Raw genomic sequence first — 23,874 nt, 5'->3', positions numbered from 1 at the left:
TTTATAATTTATGCAGATATATTAAGTTTTAGGTAAGAAATGTTGAATTAATTAATCCTTCTGCTTAAGTCACTATTGTAACCTTAAGATCCAAACGATATAAACTGAGGAATGCACACTAACATCTGACAAAATGTTTGGTAGTTAAAATGTGTCCCACGGCATATTACGATAATTATCAAGTATATCAGGCTTATCTTATCTTATTGATCACATTGCATGGTTGAGAAAAAAGCTGTAAGTTAAAACACTCTTCATTGGATTAACTATAGTTAAATAAGTTTTTAATATTTATTATGGTAATTAAAATATATTGATTTTTATATTTTAAAATATGTTAAAATATAATAAAGAATCTGTACTTTATAAAAGATGATAAGAGAGATTCTTTTTCACTTCACATAATGTTGGAATGCAAAGCAAAATCTACAGGTGTAATCTTGGACATACTTTTTATTTTTCTGTTGACGATGTCACACCACATGCTCCACCACGATGATATTAATGCTAAAAATAAATAATATCCAAGTCATTGTTTTATAAGATGTTATATATTTCAATTTTAATGGGAAAACACTTTACATCTGACAGGTCCGCCTATATGCTTATGTAAGATAAATGACAATTCTTTTAATATTTTACTATATTAGTTTTTTTTTATAATGTATTAAAATTTGCATGCTACCTTTAAGTGTGCTGACTTTGTAGAAAAAGATAAAACTATAAAATTAGTCAAAAAATTGTTCTGGCAAGTGGCTCCCCCAACACTTGACCTAATTTATATTCAATATCTTATTTTTATCAACAAATTTCCGACACAAATTTTAATAATAATATTACAGTGAACTTGACCCTATAGAATGATAAGGTAACTTTTGAAATCATAATTTAGCAAACTAAAGATCTAAAGAAGTCACAATTGACTCATAAACAAACCTCAAATCTTCAGTTTTAACACATACCTACTCCTTTAAATTTTAAACTATTAAAACCCCTAAAAATTAACCAAAAACTCAACTTATTGACTATTTACCAACTCAATAATTTTTTTTATTAACTATAACTCAGCCTAATTTTTGCTTCCCAATACCACATTAGTTTTATACAATTTATACTCCAAAATAGCAGCATTCAAATGATCATACAAGTATCAATACACAATCATTCACATCAACCATTCAACAATAATCTAATTTCACACATCAAACCACGACTATTACTAAATAATCATCTCAAATAATCACCTATCAACTCAAACATAATTCTCACGACATGATCAAACATAAATTTATATTATTTGCACAAAATAAAACAAATATTAGTTTTCCTAATAGAAGATCAAACCGTTCTAAAAAATCTAAAACTGCTCTAATGTACATAAATTCTTATCTGCTCCTATAAATCACATAAATATGATTAAGGTACACCGCCTCACTAATATTCCACCAATCAATATAGTGTAATATAATTTTTATTTAAAACAAATATGTTAAAACTTTACTGAAAAATGTTGTAGATTTTATTAAAAGAATTTGTACTTCAAAGCATATAACTTCTATTTATATATATACATCATGTATTGCTAGATTTTTTTTATATATATATATTTTGAAATTTTAGCTCTTGAGGCTGTTATTTTTCCAAAAGAAGTAATTACTTTGGAAATTACAATTCTTCAAATCAAATATTTTTCTAAATTAAAATATTGTGACTAATTGTTTAAAATTTATTAGTTTGGTAATACAAATATTTTTTAAAATTAAAATATTTTAAATAAATTTTGATATATTAAAATATAAAGTATTACAAAGTAATAAACAATATGAATCAGTTCTTAAATCAATAACTTGTTTTCCCTATATTTATTTATTATTAGTATATTATGTATCAAAAATATATCTAATACTAAAAGAGAGTGGAAAGGAAAGTGTCTATTAAATTACAAAGTTATTAAAAAAGTACTTCAATTAATTTTTGTCAAACACGCCTCTTCATTTTTATTAAAAGACAAAACCTAGCACTTTTACTTTTCTATTTATTATAAGACAAAAGCAGAAGGCATGCAAGTATAATACACGAGCAATTTTTTTAAAGCTTACGCATCTATATAATTTAAAAAGCATTTGATACCATTTTCGTAAATTATACTCTTTTAGCTCCCTATTTTCAATTATTATTGTCATGAAATGCAAGCATTATTACATCAAAAAGCTATACTTTATGCTTTGTGGGTTGGTCTTGTTTGTCTGGAATTAGCATCATCGACATCCTTAAATACACTATAATATGGTTAACTTATTAATATTGCCTACTACTTATACAAAGAGAAACCTTAACTATGACAAGGAAGAAGCCGAGTAGTGAAGAGAGAGACAGAGAGAACATCTCTTATTTCATATTCAATTTAAAACCCTTAATTGCGCCAGATGATCTAGTTTCATATCTTTCCTTCTTCCACTGAATTTCGTAACGTGTATATATTTGATTGGTTCTAAATAATATAATTACAAAATTATGTAGTGTGGTAGATGGCGAAGGTTTTCAAATTATCTTTTCTGAATCAATAATAAACTACTAATTTTTAACATTCAAGTATCCAAAATATTCATTCTTGCGATATTAGCTGAGAAAAGAAAGCTGTTTATGTACATATATCTACATCAGCTAAACACTGGTTAAAAAAGTCACTTCCAGTGTCTGCACGTTGTAAGATATATTTATCTTAATAAATAGGAATAGTTATCTATTATTATTATTAGAAGTAATAATCTTTTATTAGTAGAAATGTGATGAATGATTTTATATAAAAGAAAAGTGGTAATAAAAGAAAAAAAAATGTGTTAACTTAGATGGTAACTATGCTTGTGAATAAAATTATAGTTTTTTTTTTTCGTTACAACAAGAGAAGAGATTCTAGCCAAGAAAATTTTTAGAATTAGAAAAGAGATAGGAGTTACTACCTCTATTCTTTTTCATGACAATTGTATATTTTAAGATCATAAATATGAATATATAAGATATGAGCATGTTCACTTTTAATAAGATAGTTATCATGTATATTTGTGAGGGTTTTAATCTTTTTACTATTTTTCATTATTTTCTATTTTTTAAATTATCTAAGTAAAATCTCAATTTTTACTTTATTTATTATTAGATTAAGATGAAAATTTAACATGATTTTAAAGACATTATTTCACCTTGACGGCTCAAATTTTTAATTTGAAATATGTACTTAGAGAAATTAATCCTTTAATTTTGAATAAATCGATAACCATTTTATTTTTATTTAAGAGTTTTTTTGTAAAATCTTAATTTTCACCTATTTAACAGTTGGATCAACTTGAAATTTTTATACATAATTTCCAAAACATATTAATTTACTTTGACAGTTCATATTTTAATTTGAAGTTTATGTTTGGAGGAATTCATTTCGCATTTTTAAGAAAACTGATAACTACTTTATTATTTGTCAATTTTAGACATAGGTGTTGACAAGATAATTTTATGGATGACATGATGCATTGCATTGACAATAACTATGTAAGAAGATTGGAGGCCTCCACAATATTTCATCCGGATGATCGAATTTAGTATGATGAGATAATTTTTATTATAAATGAATATTGTATAATAATAACCTTATGTTTGTTTTATAGTTAAACTCATTCGGAGGTCTCTGTTTTACTGTTTTTGTCTCAATTACGTCTCAACCTTTAATTTTTTACCAATTAAGTCCTTAAGATTGAAAAATTGAAAGAAATTAACTCTTACCGTTAAATCAAGTTAATGGAATTAACTTCCAGTTTACCTGTGAGAGTAAGGTGGAGAAATATGAATACGTGACGTCCAAAGAACCTTTGGGGTGACTTTTATTATGCACATGGCTTTTATTAGTAAACTTAAACAAAAAAATAAAAAAATTGGGGTTTTTGTTACCCATTTTAAAATTATGGTTATTTTAAATAGAATTGGGATTAGAATTGTACGAGAAATCTGAATCGCAATGTTGAAGAACAGCGAACCCTTGAACCATCTTTGCAAATCAGTTGATAAGGAGGTTACCTGATCAGTTATATTTTCTTCCAAACTCTGAACTTTTGTTCTCTTTCGGAATTCTCTGCTCATCATAGCTGTGTGAAGTTGCCTGCAGATACTATTTTATACTAAGAAATATCAGTTATTGAGAACTATCTGTGATTGATAATTATGCTGCTCGTAAATAGAAGTGGAGAAATTGTCAATTGTTTGTCTTTTGTATGTTTTAAATCAACTTATTATGGGTTGCTTTTTGAACAGGTGCAGAATGATGTCGAATCAGACAACTTCTAACATGGAAATTGAGACTGTGGCATCAGAAGCCAAAGTTTTGCCACCGAAGCCAAAGTTTGAGGCGTTGAAGCCTCATGAGATGCGTGATGGACAGATTCAGTTCCGCAAAGTGAATGTTCCACCTCATCGTTATACCCCTCTCAAGAAAGCTTGGATGGATATCTATACTCCTAATCCCAATGTTGAAAAACAACGAACCCTAAACCATCTTTGCAAATCTGATGGAAGCTTTTAAAATGGATAACAAAAACTCCAATTTTTTAATTTTTTATTTAAGTTCACTAATAAAAACCATGTGCATAATAAAAGTCACCTCAAAAATTCTTTGGACGCCATGTATTTATATTTCTTCACCTCACCATCACAAATAAGCGAGAAGTTAACTCCGTTAACTTGATTTAACGGCAGAAGTTAATTCCTTTCAATTTTTCAATCTAAGGGACTTAATTGGTAAAAAAATTAAAGACAGGACGTAATTGGAACAAAAACACCAAAATAAGAACCTCCGAATGAGTTTAACCTTGCTTTAATAGTGATCTTTTGCATACTGACTCACTTATGCTTGTTTGTATTGTGCGATGATATTATAACGTGTTATACAGAAACAGATGAGAATGTGATTATAGATCTGTAAGGTGAGGAAAACGCGGCAGAATAGTATCGAAAATTTAGTCATGCATAACTTCTAATTAAAATAAATATATGTACTTTGCTAAGAGTGTAAAAACCTTGTATTAAATACAATTATATTTTGGATAACTTTAATAAAGATACATTTTTTTGTGTTTAAATATTGTTTATGAAATATATTATGTGTGAAAAAATTTAGAATGTTACACACTTCACGGTAATTCTTAACACAAGAATACTATAAAATTAAACAGATATATCTGGGTTTATGTTGAGATATCTAGAAGAGCATAGTAAACTAATAGATTAATTACAGTGCACGGCAAGGGAAGCAATAAAGGATACAGTTATTAAACACAAACAGGTAATAATGTTGGCATTGGGTCCCAAATCTAATTTGTTCAATGGAAGTTAACCAAAAGTAGCATGCTTAAAGCTTCTATATAAAATAATCAATAGTAACAAATATAGCTGAGCAAAATCAAAAGTACCACTTCTTCACTTTCTCCACCTCTTAAAAAAATCCTCCAATATAGCAACCATCGATTTGACAAAGAAGAAAATCTTCAAAAGTCTTTGATCAAACGTGATTGTGATTTTGACATATATAACCATATGACTAGCAGGATATATTTTGTGAATTATTTGGGTTAACCCCATAGTTTGACTAAGAAAATGTTCTCTACAAATTTTTAATAACAAGTCAATTGGTCTCATATAGAATGGACTAGAGTACCATATAACTTCAATTACATAATCAAATGTTGAAGCAAGACCAACGCATTCATGATAGGAATAGGATCCATTGAATTATATGTAAAACTAGATAAACCTGAAGCATCTAGAAAATCCTCAAAGAAATTCATTAACATAAATCCAGTTGCTGAATTACAGCAATAATAAATCACTACAATATAATTTATATAAAAATTATTTATTAACATGACAATCATGAGATTATTTATTTGGTGTAAGATAAAATTTCTTATAAAACTAATTTTGATTTACTATGGCTTCATTGGGTCTTGAACCTTATCATATAATCATGCTAGACCACAGCATGCATTTTAACTTTCACAAGAATAATGAAGCAATAATTATATAAGAATGATACTCAAAATTGAAACCAATTTAAACAGTACTTACCCCTAAAAGAGCTTCCTGGACCACATCTTAGTTGACAGGGACAGGGCCTATCGCAAAAGTCAAATGCATAGAACCCTTGGTGGAGATTACGAATGCAGGCGTATCAATGAATTCATGCATTGATAATAGAGATGACAACTTAAGATTTAAGATCCAATCGCATTCAGGTGGTGCTAACTGTTATGTTCATCCCTGACAAAATTATCACCAAATTATCCTTTCATATTTACCATTGTAAAGAGGCAATGGAAATAAATAACACTGCAAAATGCACCCAGAATAGTAATTTATTTATAGTTTCCCTCGCATGCACACAAAAATCAATTCAGAATTCTTTCAAAAGTTGTGGATCTTCTACAAACTTCATACACTCAATGATATAGAGAACCAACATCCATGCATGTACATTAACGACATGACAATATTCTGTAAACACTACTACCAATACCATGTAATATTATTATATGATTAGTTGATCAATGTTCAGTTATTAAATATAAAAAATGAAAACAAACATGTATTGTCGTCAATGAGGTGCAGTTGCAATTAAAACTGAGCTACTAAGAAACAAACAACTGTTAGAAAAATTGAAGGTGATGGAACCCGAAGTGTTTCCTGTCAATAATATAAGATGTTATACAACATTAGAACTTGTTTTCTATATTGGTAAAAAATGTAAAAAGCTTTTGAAATATGTACAATCATAATTCAAATTTACCTGAAGGTATAAATTGCATCTACCAAAATATTGAATAGCATAAGTCACAAACAATATTTAGCCCCAATTTCCCTGCAACTTTTTGTGAGAATATTTTTCAACACTTCCATTCAAATCTCAAACCAGCTCATTCAATGTCAAGTATTGATCAATGAATTAAGAGCGTACTTGTCTCATATAGTCCAAAACATCTTAAATTGCATTGCTGCCACGGAATTTTCATTGAGGTACTCTTGTACTTCTCACCTAGTATTCTTTTGCAACACACCTGCTTTAATACTAGGAAGTCTTGAACCGTATAATAGCTTTCTCCCCTGTTTCATAACCTTTTAGAATGGATAAAGTGCATATTACATTACTAGCACCCTTCCTTTTAGAAACAGTTAAAGTAAAGCAGTTAACCATCTGATTGAGACTTTACCAATTGTCCTTGCAAGAACACTTCCCATCAAAGAAATGATGAAACCTGTTTGAATCTCTCATAACGATTGGACGCCTTATAGTAACTGATGCAAACTTCATAAATACATGGCAGTCATCACAGACACGTATGTTCTTTATGATCCGTATTGGTGCAATCCCATTGGGCTTTCTAATTAAAGCAAATGCAAGGGCAAGTTTCTCACTATGGTAGGAAATGGATCTAAATTTTTCGTCCTCTCCCACATTGTGTAGGACAATGTTTATATCAGGATTATAACCAATTTGTTGCAATATTGAGATCAATCTCTTCAACTCTCCATAGATTTTTCCCACTTCTGGATGAGAGTGATCTTCTGAAACAAATCTGTGGACTTCATTCCCAACCTCAACCCAACTGTAGGCCGCAAGCTTCTTTGCACTCTTTTCCTTCATGAGAGATCTTACAACAGCTACATCTTTCCATCTCCCGCATGCAGCATACAAGTTGGAAAGCATTATGTAAGGTCCAGCATTATGTGGATCCAATTTAAAGAGATGATTAGCTGCCAACTCTGCACTCTTTAGGTCAGCTTTGGTACAAACAGATAGTAAGGTGGACCAAATACGGCAACTTGGTTCGTGAGGCATACCTTGAATTAGATCCACTGCTTTATCAATTCTACCTGACCTACCAAGGAGAGTAACCATACATGCATAGTGATCCAATGTGGGTGTCATTCCTTGTGCACTAATAGAATTAAAATATTTCTGTCCTTCTTTTACCATATCAGCATTGATACAAGCAGATAAGACAGCCACAAAAGTAATATTATCAGGTTTGAAATTTTCTTGTTGCATTCTTTCATACAAAGCCAAGGCCTCGGGAACCTGTCCATTTTGTGCATAACCCAGAATCATGGCATTCCAAGTGATCACATTCCTAATAGGCATAGTTTCAAAAACGACCCAGGCATCCAAAGTGATTCCACATTTGGAGTACATATCAACAAGAGCACTTGATACAAGCATGTCATTCTCAACGCCCACTAAAATTACTTTTCCATGGACAACTTGACCATGGTACAAAGAAGCTAGTTTAGCACAGGAGCAAATCACACTAGAAATGGTGTAACAGTCAAGTTTAACATTTCTACTTAGCATGTCCCCAAACAACATCAAAGCATCCTCCTCTCTTCCATTTTGAGTATAACCAACTATCATGGTTGTCCAACAAATTTCATCTTTTTTCGGTAATTTGCTAAATATATTTCTCGCATCTTCTACACGTCCACATTGAAAGTAAGCGTTGAGAACATTTGAAACTGTAACTACGTCAGGTTTCAAAGCTGACAACTGCATTTCATCAAACAAATGTATGCACTCATCAGGTTTTCCCAATTTTACATACCGAGAGATCATCAAATTCCATGAAACAACATTTTTATTAATCATTCGATCAAACAACCACCGTGCCCTATCTATATCACCACATCTGGCATACATATCAGTCACAGCATTCCTTACAAAAGTATTTCCTTCCAAATCAGTAACAACAATCTTCCCATGAATTTGTTTCCCATGCCTCAAATCCAAAAGCTGAGAACATGCTTGCAATGCCTTCACATAGGAGTGATGGGTAGGCTGAAACCCCTCTTCCTGCATTCTCATAAGAACTTCTAATGCTTTGCCTGAATGTCCATTACTAGCAAAATATGCAATTAATTTGTTATATGAAATAGAATTGCGATAAGGCATTCGATCAAAGACAACATTTAAATTCTCAACCATGCCCATCTTAGCATAAGCAGAAAGCAAGGCATTCCAAGAATAAACATCTCTCTTAGTCATGTTATCAAACACGTTTTGAGCATCTGCGAGCTTGCCCAATTTGACATACAAATGGATGAGTTGGTTGTGGATGAAGGAGTCTTTGGGTTGAAAAAGGTGAAGTTCCATGTGAGACTGCAGTCGCTTTGCTTGAATGAAGTCATTGGCTCGAGCACAATGAAGCACAAGACGAGTGTAATCATCAACAGAAGTTGGTCCATTAGAGTACAACAGATCTATGGCTTGGTGAAGCATTTGCTTGACCTTCATTCTGGTTTGGCAACCTCAGCCTCTCCCACCAGCAGCTAGTTTTGGATAACTCCTTACCAGTTTCTTCAAAGATAATTCCTCTAGCTGGTCCAACCACCATCTCCCCTGCATTTATAGATTTATAATTGTGAAGAACTCTAACACAATAAATTTGTTGAGGTGATTAAACATGATAAACTTCAAGGATGAAATCAGGTTTGTACTGCCTATTGTAATGCATTTCTTTCATCTACCAGAGATATCTATTGACATTGGATTTCCTGCAACAGTATCAGCACAGACCTCTTTCCCTAAAACTGCAAGTGTATAGTAGTTAATATGCGAGTAAGAAAGGATTTTGTTCAAATTTAGAAGGTGTATATTGAGAAACAAATTCAGAACTAATTTATCAAAACATGAATTTGCCACGAAAACAGAACTTGACCTTATCATTCAGCGTGGAGGAAGCTCCTGATAGGCTAATAAAAGTAGAAAGGAAACCAAGAAATGCCTGTGTCTGAGGCGAACCATGGGGAGCAAGAGAAAACTTAGGGATTAGGATGGCAACGAGTTTGAAGCATTTGTTTGCACCACAATGTTAAAGAAAACTAATACAAAGATTTATTAAAGTGGTAGAATTTTTCTGAAAGAAAGAAGGGACTCCATGGAATAATTTTTTTCTAAAAAATGATACTTTTTCTAAAAAAAATATTTTCTTAAATATCTTCATGAGATAATTATTTTTTTACTCCTAAAAGCACCCTTTTTAAGTATTTAAAATTATCTTTTATAAAATGGATATTTCAACTAGCATGTTATTAATATACTTTAGAATGAGATGAAGAATAATTAATTGCTTCAATTGCAAATGTAACTCATAATTGAAATTTAAAAAACTTAAACCACTCTATTGCTCCCAGAGTGCAATTAAACATTTTTAAATAAATATCAAATTATGTCTCAAGTAAAATTTTAATTATTAAAATACATTTTGTTTTGAAATAATTCTTATACTAACACTTGCATTTTCCACCTCCAATAATAACTCTAAAATTGTCTTTAAACGATGGTTGATCCATACACATCCTTTCTTCCTTGGTGAGAAATAGTAATTTTTGCATGATAAAAGCAGAATGACAAAATTGTGAGGAACAGGGATAAGATTCAAAATTCCTCTATTACTACCTATATTTCTAAACAAAATCTACTACTACTTATATTTAGTAGTAGATTTACATCCTCAAGTCGAATTATAATATATATAATTTTCAACCAAGTTTAAGATATTAGTTAGCATCATCTATCTATAAATTATGAATTGTTACAGATTGTTCACTAAGAATTTACTATCCAAGCTGCACAAAAATATAACATTTTGTGAGGCATGATATATATGATAAGAGCAGATTTTAAGGGTGCAAAACTCCAATTAGGATAGAGTCTTTTGAGAAGGCCATGACTAAAAGATTAACCATAACAAGTCCACTCCAAAGGATTCCAACACTCTAATTTACGTAAATATTGACAACGACTTTTCCAAAAGCAAGTTAGAAACATAAGAAGCAAAAGGGGCAAATAACAAGCATATTGTCAGGTGAAGAAGTTTCTGAATGATTCGAGGTCTGAATTGGTTTCTACTCAGTGAGCATTGACATCTTCTAGAAGCAAAATAGAAGAGCAATACAATACCCAATTAAAAATCTACTGCTTGAAATCTTGAAAAATTTTCATTTGGTATATTGAAAAAGAAAATATCAAACAAAAAAAATACCTAACTAGAAGCAACGCCGCAAAATGAAGAATCGGTACAAATAAAAGTGATAAAAGTAATGAAAATGAAAACAGAGAAGAAAGTTAAGCAAAGCAAACCGGAATCTGATTCTTGGCAACCATATAGGGTAAGGTCCAAGTGCGGCGGGACCGAAGTACAGTTGCGGCGGTGCTGTGAGAGTCATGATGCAAGGATTAGACGTAGAATTTAGAAGAGAAGAGAAAAAGATTAAAATAATTGAGGAATAATAAAAATAAATTAAATTTATTAAAATTATATATTTTTTAAATTATTTATTTATAAAATATATTAAAAAAAAGTATTTAAGCACGTTTATTTATTTAAGTTTAAAATAAACTTCGAGTATTTTTTTTGAAATTTTGAAATAAACTTTTGGAATTTAATGAAGTTTAAACCATTTTTCCATTAGTTAAATTCATTCTTAAAATTATATTAACATATTAATTTTCTTATTATCTTATAAAATATCAAACAAAAAAAAGACTTTTTTTTTATCTCACAAAAATATAAATATCTTAAATACTAGTCGCATAAATCAAGTACGAAAATTGGTCAGAAAAGATTATCAGAAAAATTTACTATTATGTTAACAGAAACTACAATAAGTGGGTGAAAAAGCCAAGAGAGAACAAAAGTCTTGTGTCACCATCAAAAATTACGTATTCATAATGAAAACAAAATTACCCACTTATAGGGCCACATGACATTACAGTTTCAGCCAGAAACAGAAGATCCTCGTAATATTCCATATTCTTGCCAAAATGTCTACCATAAAGCATGATGCACTTGCTATTAACTTCATTGTTCCTCACTTTTCTCTTCAAAGTTGAAACTTTTGGCAAGAATACTTAGATTGATATTGATCACCCTCTTCAAGAATTTTGGCTAAGAGGTGAGTACTTCATCAACTTTTTGTGTTGTGTATTGTTTCACCTTCTTGTCAATTAAGAACACTGAATGAATTTTGGTTTTAGTTTTCTGTGTTAGCTGAATGGTTTTGGTTTTGATGCTAAGTTAAAGTTGGGTGGAGCTCAAAGGAAGCTGTGTTTCTTTGTGTTGCATGTTATGTATGCAAAACTTGGTGGTCCATATTTGCAGTTTCCATGTCGTTTTGATGGCAGAACAAAATACACTTTTGAATGGAAAAGAGTATCTTTCTTCTTAGCCATTATAGGTGTTTTATTATTGGGAGACAATGGAGTCGTTTTTCTTAGCTTGGCTATGAAGTGACCTTTCTTTGATATTAAAGTGCCTGTAAAAGAGAGTCAAGGTATCATCATTTCAATATTCCCTTTAATGTACAATTCACAAGAAGTGGAGAATATATATAAATAAATAATGCATCAAGTTAAGAAAATAAACCACTAGGAAACCCTTTTGATTTGTGTTACATGACTACTCACGTGAAACATAGAGTTTTGTTAAGGATAAAGATATTTAGATAACATTTTTTTTACAATATTTTAATATCATCATACGTGTCATTGTATGATTGATCCATGGTGGTGTCATTGTGTCATTTGGACCAATTAGAGAATGACACGGATGATGTTTAAATATTGTCAAAAAATATTGACCATGTATCATTACCCTTTTGTTAAATGTTTGGTTTTACGTCTCAGCCATGTTTTTTCATGTTCATTGAGAAGCTAGTATGGATGTTTGGTCTTATCTGACAACTATGATAAGACAAGTGGAAGGAGTGCTATGCTGCTTTGGAACTGAATAATATGAGCTCAGTCCATAGCATATCAACCACTTCTGTCTGATAAAAATCTGAAGTATCATACTGATGTGACTTGGTAATCATATTTCAACTTTTTTTTCTTATTCTTTTCACAGAAATCTCAAGATTTCTCTACCTGAATATTAAATACACTGACTATTTGGCCCTAGCAAGTTAAAAATACAATATGATATGTAAATTATAAAATGTAAAATTCTTTAAACCAAGAAAACAGAATGCAGCAATCAAGTATCGTCACAATTCAGATCCATTTGCGTTTATGAACATATGTTTTTTTCCTTTCATATGATTTACATTTTCTGTAAACAATAATGACTTGTGGTTTACGTTTGAAGACCACAACATGAGAATGTACATAAAATCGTAGAAGTAATCCATCTGAGTGAAAGAATTAGGTTCATGAAAACAAATCCTGCACAACAAATTGAAACAACAACCTATTTCTTGAGTATGTTAAGTAACACCATGTCTTCCTATACTTGTCTGAAGTTGCGATATCTTCAAAATCCTTTCCAAGCATCAAGAACTTCATGGAAGACTTCAGCAATCAGATCCCTATCTGCATTATGCAAAAAGGTGTTGAAATCATCACGGATTTCATATATTTTGCCAAACTTCACAAGATACCGAATACAAGTCATCTTCAGTTTCATCAACTGATATAGAGAAGCATTTTGGAGCCTCTCAAGTACATTTTTTGTGTCAATGTCTTCAAGAAGACTCTCATGGCATGCATCTCTTAGATCAGATATGTCATACTTGTCAGCTGCACGAAGAAGGGCCAGCCTATGCATCAGAAACTCTTCATGTTTGATGATTCCATAGAGATAATTGAGAAAAGTCTGGCATGAATCAAGTGACATATCTGAGATGTTTATGGTTGACAACTCTTTCTCTTGAAGATTGTGTGAAAACATGCTGCGGAATACGGGTGATCTTGCAGCAAGAACAGCTCTATGAGCTCCAATACTTCCATCAGAAACATTGATGGTGATGTCAGTGTGGATTCCTTCTGTTAGCATTCTACCAAGACACTCTATGGCATTTGCATTTGATCTTTGCTGAGTAAATCCTTCTGCCCAAATGGAACAAGGTTCTCCACTCTGCATTCAGAAATAACATTCTAAGTTTAAGATAAGGTATATGCATGATCAGTGTAAAAAGATTTCTTATTGATTTTTTATTGCTTGAATTCGAAGTATAAAATGTTTATACTATAGTGCATAATAATTAAACTCTACTTTGTAGGTACTAATCCATTATCACCAATCTTTCATGCTTATTATTGATGATCTTCCATAATGCCAGATAAAGGATTTAGTTAAGTGCTCATGATTATGACTGGATTACAAAGCCTTGAAATAATCATCATTTGCAATAAACACTAAAGAAACAACCATATATAAAGAAATGTGTATTTAGAACATACGCTTGGTGATGCAGTCTTCAAATCTAGAAACTCAACGTCAATAATGAATTTCCCAGTTAGTGGAACCTCAATTGCCCAAACAAAATCCTCGTTGTTCTTTAGAACTTTGTCCTTTATTTCTGCAACACATAAAAAAGAGAAGATTTATGCATGTACTCAGTCAACATGAGAAAGAAAACAGTTTTGAGATATTGTAAAAAAGCAAATAAAGTGGCATAAGATAAGCCATATTGTCTTCTATTTGCAATTATCATGCAATTTGGACAAAGTACGACAACATCATAGTAATAAACGCAGAATCTAAGATTATTGATTATTCTCTATTCAGAAGAAAAAGTAAAATGAACCAACAAAAAAGAGAGAAAAGGTAAAAAGAAACAAGACCTGGGTGTATGATGGCCCTGCGATCTCCAACAGAACTTACAACCCGAATGATGAAAGATGCAATTGGAGGGTTGTCTCTTGTAAGATTCGATATTTCTGGAAACAATTTAACAAACAAAACCCTGTTCTTCTCCACAGACAAATGCCTTCATTTCAAACCAGAAAACATATATACAAAAATCAAAACTACACTCTTTGTTCCAATCTGACAACAAATCAACAACACAAAATCTAAAACAAGGGTCTTCAAATTTCAGCGCAAAAACCAAACTTTCTGAGGTACCAAACACTTCATCACACACCAAAACCAATTAAACCACGTGGGGTGTTGCATAATCTGCTGATCAAACAACACAACCCCACTTGTGAGTCTTCTGTTCTTTAAATGAAACATGATCACTTTCTTTTATTAAGAAACGGACAAATAAACACACAGACAGATAGAAAAATACCAGTTCCACTTTCCGATCTTGAAAGGATCGGATTTTCGGTAAGTGCAAGAAGCCAAGTTTTCGATTCTCCATTGAGCAAGGCGTGGTGTGGTTTCGACTCTGTATGCAGAATCGCTCATCCTATCAGCAAAAGCAAGTGCCGTGGTGATTTCATGGATGCAATCCAAAATTCCCTCCAGCAAAAACTCTCCCGGCTTTCCCAGGTTGACTCTTTCTTCTCCAGCTCACTTCACTCTTCATATGAATATCCTCTGTTTCCTCACTCTGTTTCCCCCCACTCTGTTTTTCTTCTTTTATTTATTTCAAACTCCCCCAAAATTTCAGAAAGTGTTCAACAACATTCACTCTGTCTTTGATTAGGTTGCAATTTCTTTCAGAGGTTTCGGACACGCAAGGATTTTGGTGTTGCTTTTACCCTATTTTTTTGGAGATTAAAAGAAACAAAAGAGAGAGAGTGATTTGTACTTTTATTGGTATGGGATGGTGATGGCCTATGCTGATAAATGTGTATAAGTCTTAACACTATATTGCTTATATCATTGGGGATGAAGAAGGTATACGTGTTGGATTTTGTGTTGATTCAGGATGACCCTTTGGTTGGATCATTTATGAGACTGCTTTAAGGGGAAAAGAATTTTTTATTTTTTTATGCTTTGAAGCAAAGTATCTATTCCTTCCAAATCTCACCAATTTCTCAAAACCACATTCTTGGATTGTGGATGCAACATACTTTCCTCACAAATAACACTTCATCTCTTGCATTATTAAACTTCACTAATTATAATATTGTTAAACTTAGAAATCTAAGTGTAACTTGTATGTTTCTTTCATTGCAGTTAATGTTATCAGTAAAAGTGTCTTTGAACTTTGAAACCTTTGATAACATACTCAATAATGCAAAAATCAATGAAGAGATATTCAAAACAGTGTACTTATCCCCCAAAGCATAGTTTGATGTCTGAATCAACCTATTGACTCTCTCTCTCTCTCTCTCTCTCTCTCTCCACGTGTCCTGAGGTGCAACCTTTGGTCTTGTGATATTTAATTTTGTGTGACTCTGATGCTGATATAACCAATGTTGTGGCATGCTTCATTTCATCATTTCAACAGTGTCTTGCATCAGTTTAGATGATTGGTTGATCTCAGTTCCCCTTCACTTGCAAATTGCAAATTGCAAATTGCAGAAATTTCTTCTGAAATGGGCCAGACTCTGCAGTAATGAATCCACTGAAAAATCCAATTTTTTTCACTTCTTCCCATACCCTTTTTTCTGCTGCTGCAAGTAGACCTGTGACTCACTTGCAAGTTGACCTTGGTGGATGCAACAGGAACCTAATGTAACTGTAGTTCAACCAAATTTGAATTTTTGGTGTACCTCTTAAACTTCAGGGGAGAAGAAAAAGATATGGAATTAGGTGCACTAAGTCTGACTAAATCTTCATTCAAATACTGTTTTGGCATTGATAATTAAGAGTTTAACAAATTTTCAAATATGTTTGTGTGAAGAGAAAGTTGTAACTAAATGAATAGGTAAAGATTTCTTATTCCTATAAATTTTCAGTAAATGGCTGTTTTCTACCTTTCATTGGGGACATCACATTAAAAAATATATAAATTTGATTATATGTTGATCATGTTTGGAAAAAAAAAAAAAAAAAAAAAATATATATATATATATATATATATATATATATATTCTTTTTTTTCTGGTTTGCACTATTTTGTCATAAAAAAAATCTATTTGCAGCTGAAATTTGTAAAAGGAAATATGTAAAAATAACTTGTTTTTGTGAATTAAAACAAGTAGTTTATGATTTTGTTTACCTATATCATTTTTCCTTATACAAAATCTGTTTTTTTTTTTTCAAACGAAATTAATTCTTAGAACCCCTTTTCATCAAACTTATCCAAATAAAAGTTAATTTGAATTATAATCGATTATACTCAACCAACTTTTCAGTTTTGAGGCTGATAAAGAATAAAAATTGCTTGCTTAGTTAACACACTTAACATCCATAAAAGTTCAAAATTCCTTTATTTGTTTATTTAACATTTCCATAATGGTGATGATTTGGTCACGCAACTTTTAGCTTTGTCTTCCCTCCTATTTAACTTGATGCATTATGATTACCCTTTATATAAAAATCGAAGAAATTGAATTTATGTAAATGAATTTCCATTAAATATGAGACAAAGCAAAGTATGGTGTTGACGTTGATAGAGAAAGATGGAATCTTGAGATTCAATGGGGTTTCTCTTTCATGGAAAGTCCAAAATTCATTTAAGAAAGAAGACAATATGGTAATAACTTGTTAAAAAAATAAAAAAATAAAAAAACGTAAAAGAGACGTATGATAGAAGGCAATGAAATGAAAGAGAGAACCTTTCATGCAAATCTTAGTAATTGAAATTAAACATTTTTTAATGTTCGTAATCAAGTGGACACACACCATTAATCGTAATTGGTTGCCATTAATCTTAATCATTGTGTTCTTTTTGGCTTTTATAGTTTATCTCTTGTAGAAAGGGTAATTATGCTAATTAAGAGTAAGTGCATGAATAAGTAGAGAGAATCTCTCTTTGTTCTTTGTATTCTTAATGCATAAGTACACTTTGTTGTTTCTTCATGATGATAATAAATGATTACCACCAAATTTGGAAGTTTTAAATTTTTCTAATTAATTATTTGATCATCAAAACTATTATCCTTTTACAAATTTTACTACTTTCTAAATTCTTTTTTTCACAGTTTATAATCAATGTTTAAAATTTCTACAATTTTTTACAAACAAAACAAAATGGCTTTTGTTTTATTGCCTGTTGAATGTTACCATTTTTACCTCATTTTAGTTTTATAAAAAAAAAAATCCATAACACACCATCATGTTACAAACTTTCCACGTAATTTTGTAGATATTAAAAGTTATATAAGATGGGAAAAAATTGAGTAATAAAATTTTCATAATTATTGTATTTTTTTTTATTAAGTAGTGCATTTTGCTTTTTTTAATTTATATAACAAAATCTTACATCAAAATATAGTATAAATTATTATGTTAAAATCTATTTTTAAATAAAAAATAATATATTTATTTGTAATTTTATCACTTGCCTATTTTCACAAATTTCTTTATTAAATTGAAAGTATTTTATTAATATATCAATTGTTAAACAACTCATTCAATAAAATAAGTGAAAAAGATTTATAATGAGATGATCATATAAACTCGAGTAAAAATATCTTTTACACTTCATCGATCTTCGACATAGATTTATTATACTTGTCTAAGTCCAAAACTTTTCATGCAATTGTTTTTTCATTGTATTATTGGTGGATATTTCCAATTGTATCTTTCTTTCAAAACTCTTCAACATTCTAAATTTTTTCTTTAATATTTTATGGCCATTCACCTCTAATTTGGTCTATTGTGTAACATCCATTTAATAAAGTAATCTATTAAATAAAATATCATAAGTTTAATATTACATATTAGATAGCTGAGAAAATATATAATTTATTATATATTTGTAGAACCTTCTAAACATATAATATCTGAGATAAACTGTTAGAAAAAAATTGTCTAAATATATATATATATATATTAAACTCTAAATCTCACTTTATAGCTGAAATTAATCTGTTAGAAATGAAAATCTCATTTCAGGGAATTCTTATGCGGTCTCTGATCTTCCAATAGATCTTCCAATAAATGGGTAGAGAGTTAAGATTTCTAGAGAGAAGATAGAAAAAATTAAAAGAAGGAAATTTTAGAGAAATAAAATTTCTTAGATAATGAAACTTTTGATTGAGAAATTCTATTTATACTTTGATATTTTTAAAATAAATTAATAGAATATCATTATTTAATACACTCTACCGTATCTAATACTTGATTTTTGAAAGTCTTACACACTTCATATTCATTAAGATTTTGAACATTTTATTTTTCTACAAATGTTCAAGAACCTCAATTAATTAAAGTCTCTCAAATGTATAAGGTTTATTATCAATAAATATTTTTCTCGTTAAAATGAGCTCTACATTTATACTTTAGGTTTTTATCATGTTGTGGTAAAATCTATTATTAATAAATTTTCTTTTTAAAACTTGTTGGTAATTATATTTTTTAAAAATTTGTCAGAAATTTTATTGGTAAAATATCATTTTTTTCATTAAAACTAATGAAATATTTGTTATAAATTACTTAGAAGTGAGGGAGAAGAATAGGAGAAAAAGAACATTGAGAAGAAGAAGGAAGAAAAGGAAATGAGGAGAGTAACCAAGGTACGACAATGGTAGAGGATAATGGGTGTAAAGAAGAAAAAAAAAGTTGATGACAGTAACAATATAATTATAATAAGAAAAATAAGAGAAAGAAAAATAAATAAAAATAGAAAAAGAAAAAGAACCAAATCTTTTATTGTTAACTATTAATAAATTTTGTATTGTTAGTAATTACTACAAATTTTAGTATACGATAATGAAATTTAATCAATAATTTTGATTTATGAAAGATTTTATAATTATCGACATATTTTATTTATCAATAATTTTACATTTTTTTATTAGTACTCTCTTCTAAAAAGATAATAATCTATTAGTTAATTGTATAATAGTTTCATATATTTCACATTTCTACTCTCTCATAACATAACATTTCCGTCATTAATTATCTTTCTTTTAGTTTATTATAGATACAATAGCTTAATGTGTAATTTGCTCACCGAATTACTCATGCTCTTTCATTTCACCTTCATCCTAAATAATCATTATATAAAAGAACTTTTATTTGTGAATCATTCATTTTACTCTCAATTGGCCATTTTTCAATCTCCCAATCTCTTCCTCTCTCTCTCTCTCTCTCTCTCTCTCTCTCTCTCTATATATATATATATATATATATATATATATATATATATATATATATTAAGTATTCTATGCACCATCTTATTATTATTATTTTACCATAAACAATCATGATTGCCCTATGAATGGGCCCCATGACTATTGACAAAAAAAGAGAATAAGCAAAATATCTAGGTCTTCAAAAATGGCAAATAATATAGTAATAATTATGACTATATAATATATAATATAGTTTTTGAAAACGACCCTTTCTTTTAAAATAATATAAAGAATAACACGAGACAATGAGGTAGGCCAATTGCAAATTCTATTGTGTCATTCATTTCACTTAAATTGGGCCAAAAGTTGAGAACCTAAAGTCAACGTTGGTCAACAAAAAAAGATTACTTATATAAGAAAAACACCAAGTTTTGTTTAAAATATTATCATATAAATAAAAATTAAAACGCAAAATTCAAAGAAAATAAAGCATGTTAAAAGAAATTAGAGATAATGAATTTATATAACAAAAAGTATGTTTGTTTAAGAGTGTTTAGCAACATAGATTTTTGTGGGTCTTATAAAGCTATTCATATTTCAGTATCATATACAAAGCCGCAGCTATTTCTCTTATGAAACAAAGCCTATTCTTAAAGCTCTTAATTTGATTTATGCACTATGATTCAACTTAGCTCATTCTTAAAATAAATTTCTTTTCATTGATCTACTAAATAAGTAGATTAAAAAAGTTTCAATTTTAAAAGTTTCTAATAAAATAGGTTAAGATTATGACAAAACTATATTTGACTTACTCGAAGATTTCACTTAACTTCTTAATATTTATCTTTTAAAGAGTTAATGAGTAATTAAAATACTTTAAATTACAAATTTATGTCTAAATATTTTATATTAATTATAAAATAGTTTTTAATTATTTTTTTATATTTGCAACTTAATTAGAAAAATTAAGACTCAACTCATCTTGTGCATTTGAGTCGATCAACCTAATTCAGTTTAACTTATTCAATATTACCTAATGTAATGTAAGTGTAACAGTGATCAATTAAACTTTTTTTATTTGATTTAAATTAAGTAATAAGTTCTTATGTGTATGAAGATTTTTTTGAATATTTTCATTTAAATAGAATTTTATTTTAAAAAATATGCATGCATTAATATAGTCTATGGAGCTTTTCTTAGTATATTGATCTTTTACCCTTNTATATATATATATATATATATATATATATATATATATATATATATATATATATATATATATATATATGTACGCATTTAAGTTTTATGAACTTTTTTTACTCTAACTCATAAATTTAGATCAAATTGTCTAAACTCAACCAAATTGAAAAATCTTATCTGGATAAATTCCTTTAAGTTAAAATTACCTCGATAACATATCATCTAATTAAAAATTTTATTTTAAAAAAATTAAATGAGAAAACTTTTGCAAAAATTTAAACACATAATTTTAAATTATGCTCCATCACTAGGTTAAGTTTACTCACTAGACAATGTTTATGCTGAACTTATACTAACCATAATAATAAATATATATTTATGTTTAATGGAACTTTGTAACACTCTGTTATCTTCTTTATTTTGGATAAAAATATATAAAAGAAAAAAATGGGAGTGTTTAAGTCCACTTTTATCTTACTTTATATCCAAGTATACTCAAGTTTTTTCCTTTTACATTTTTTTACTGGAATTTTAATCTATTTAAAATATCCACTTAAAGTTATTTTTAATATTTGAAACAAAGTCTTACTTTTCTTCTTATCTCCAAGAATTTAGTTTGACTTTTGATGTTGTAAAGAAAATAGTTTTCGTCATTATTACTTTATATATATATTTTAATTTAACATTTGTGTATCTTGGGCTTTTTAAAATAATAATTTATTTAAAACTAAATATTAATAATAAACACTGATATTTAAAATAAAAGTAATTGTCAGAAGTGGGATTTGAACCCACGCCCTCGAACGAGGACCAGAACTTGAGTCTGGCGCCTTAGACCACTCGGCCATCCTGACTTCGATGTTACATTAAATGATATTATTTTATATATATTATGTTATGTATTATTTTTATACAATTTAAACAAGCTAAATTTCACGCGTATTATTTTAACCTTCTATTTTGGGCTTCAGTCACAAAAGCCCGTTGGGTAAGTAATGTTGAAAATTGAAATGATTTCAATTAATTATTACAAAGATATTTTTTATTTTAGTTTTCAGGTTTTAAAATTAAATTAATTAATCTTCAATTCTGTATATATTATTATAGTTTCACCTTATGAACCTTAAACCTAATATTCTCATTAAAGGTAATACAAAAAGATATTTTACAAAATTAAAATTTCAAGATTAAAAAATAACTTTATAAAGAAAATAGATAGTTGGACAAAATTTGTGAAATTTCTAAAATGTGGTACCAACATTACAAAGAAATTACCGATCAAAATTTGCAATTTAATAAATGATTTATGACTTGGTCTGGTAAGGAATTTAGGACATCTCCAAATCATTTTTTTTAATTGGGATTTTTAAATACGTAATGTATTTAAATTTTTCTATTTAAAGTATTTAAATACGGAAATTTAATTACGAGATTAATATAGATAAATATGTTTTTAGTTGTGAAATTAGATTTCATCCTGTCCGAAACTTTAATGGCTTTTTATTTCCAAATTTAAAAGATAAATAGATTTCCAAATTTCATTCTTATCACAATGTTGAGAATTTGTTTATGTGACATAAAGTTATCATTTATGTTTACGTTACATGAACACATAATTATTAACACTTAGACATACATGTAGCAAATTTATTTCATCCTTTAGAAACAATTATTATATCCATGTCTTTTTTTTTTTTTTTAAGTTTTGAGACCAAATAATGTTAGTTTAGAAACGGATGAAATTCAAAACAAATTTAACCTCATTATATTTTTATGGAAAAAAACCTAGTTTAAAATGACTGTAAAAAATAAATTACTTTAATTGAGAATTAATGCTGTAGTTAATCTTATATATTATTATTATTATTATTTTATTTATATTTCATTTATTTATGAAAAAAAAGTGGTGTAATTTAAAGTGACTATAAAATATAAATTACTTTAATTGAGGAATTAATGCTGTAGTTACTTTTATATATATTACTTGAACTTTTCACTTCGCTCTGAGTAAATTCAGCGTTTGAAATTATTTTAGTTGAAATTGAAAATAAAATAAAGTAAATTTTATACTTATCTAACAGAGTTATCATGGAAAACAATTATTAAAAATTTGAAGAGTGCATAAAGTCAAAAACATACTCCAAAAGATGAACAAATGGAAAATGTGAATGAGAATTATACCAGCTTCTGCAAGCACTTGAATGTAAGAGGCTTTAATAAAACAGTGTCAACTGGTATTGAAGTTCCAATGTTGACGGGATGATCAGGACTGCACAGTCACACTTCTCTCTGACATGAAAATATTTATTCGGTGAAGCTCACTCTGAACACTCCTCCCAGGCACTTCAGCAATGAATCTTTCAAACTCACAACTTACTCCATCAAGACAACTTCCACTCTCATCTCTACTTCTGCAATCATCCTTCTGCCTATCATTTCTACCATCAGCTGATACACCAATAGCTTCCACTGTTCTATCATCATCTGTCAGAGAGAATTTAACATCGGTTGATGTTGGCCCTCGTACCAAAGATTGCAACTTCTGCTTTGGTTGCACTGTTCTTTGAGTATACAGTGGTTCTGGAACACTTTCCATTGTACTTGAGTATGTGATATTAGCAGATGTTGCTCCTGGTTGCAAAGATTGCAATGGCTCCATTAGTTGCCGTGTTCTTCGAGCATACAGTGGTTTTGGAACAGTTTCCATTCTTCTAATATTAGCA

The 23,874-nt window shown here is 29.3% G+C and overlaps 2 protein-coding genes and 1 non-coding gene across 8 annotated transcripts; all 3 read right to left on the bottom strand.

Moving 5' to 3' along the window:
• Window positions 1–5,856: 5,856 nt before the first annotated feature.
• LOC106774625 (pentatricopeptide repeat-containing protein At5g04780, mitochondrial-like) lies at window positions 5,857–11,256 on the bottom strand. 6 transcript variants are annotated; one of them, XR_002669847.1, is made up of 5 exons: window positions 11,171–11,256; window positions 7,245–9,427; window positions 6,992–7,149; window positions 6,824–6,901; window positions 5,857–6,297 (listed from the first exon to the last, which is right to left on the bottom strand). XR_002669847.1 is itself a non-coding variant. In XM_022786748.1 (5 exons), the coding sequence occupies exons 4-5, from the start codon at window positions 9,320–9,322 to the stop codon at window positions 7,143–7,145; spliced, it is 2,085 nt and encodes a 694-aa protein (XP_022642469.1). In that variant the 5' UTR covers window positions 9,323–9,427; window positions 9,556–9,618; window positions 9,747–9,818; window positions 11,171–11,224; the 3' UTR covers window positions 6,937–7,142. The 6 variants fall into 6 exon arrangements, 3 of the variants coding, with proteins under 3 accessions (XP_022642469.1, XP_022642468.1, XP_022642470.1); XR_002669846.1 differs by having other exon boundaries at window positions 6,824–6,895; XM_022786748.1 differs by lacking the exons at window positions 5,857–6,297; window positions 6,824–6,901 and adding exons at window positions 9,556–9,618; window positions 9,747–9,818 and having other exon boundaries at window positions 6,937–7,149; window positions 11,171–11,224.
• Window positions 11,257–13,056: 1,800 nt separating this feature from the next.
• LOC106774604 (BTB/POZ domain-containing protein At1g55760) lies at window positions 13,057–15,784 on the bottom strand. Its single transcript, XM_014661649.2, has 4 exons — window positions 15,106–15,784; window positions 14,654–14,799; window positions 14,270–14,388; window positions 13,057–13,943 (listed from the first exon to the last, which is right to left on the bottom strand). Exons 1-4 carry the CDS (start codon window positions 15,222–15,224, stop codon window positions 13,341–13,343), a joined length of 987 nt encoding a protein of 328 aa, XP_014517135.1. The 5' UTR covers window positions 15,225–15,784; the 3' UTR covers window positions 13,057–13,340.
• A 6,137-nt stretch (window positions 15,785–21,921) lies between these two features.
• On the bottom strand, window positions 21,922–22,005 carry TRNAL-CAA. The gene has a single exon. It is a non-coding gene; the product is annotated as a tRNA-Leu (tRNA).
• Window positions 22,006–23,874: the final 1,869 nt, after the last annotated feature.

Source organism: Vigna radiata, chromosome 10, assembly GCF_000741045.1.
Source record: "Vigna radiata var. radiata cultivar VC1973A chromosome 10, Vradiata_ver6, whole genome shotgun sequence".
NCBI classification, from domain to species: Eukaryota; Viridiplantae; Streptophyta; class Magnoliopsida; order Fabales; family Fabaceae; genus Vigna; species Vigna radiata.
The sequence above is the reverse complement of the archived record's forward strand: the minus strand, read 5'-3'. Positions and strand labels throughout refer to the sequence as shown.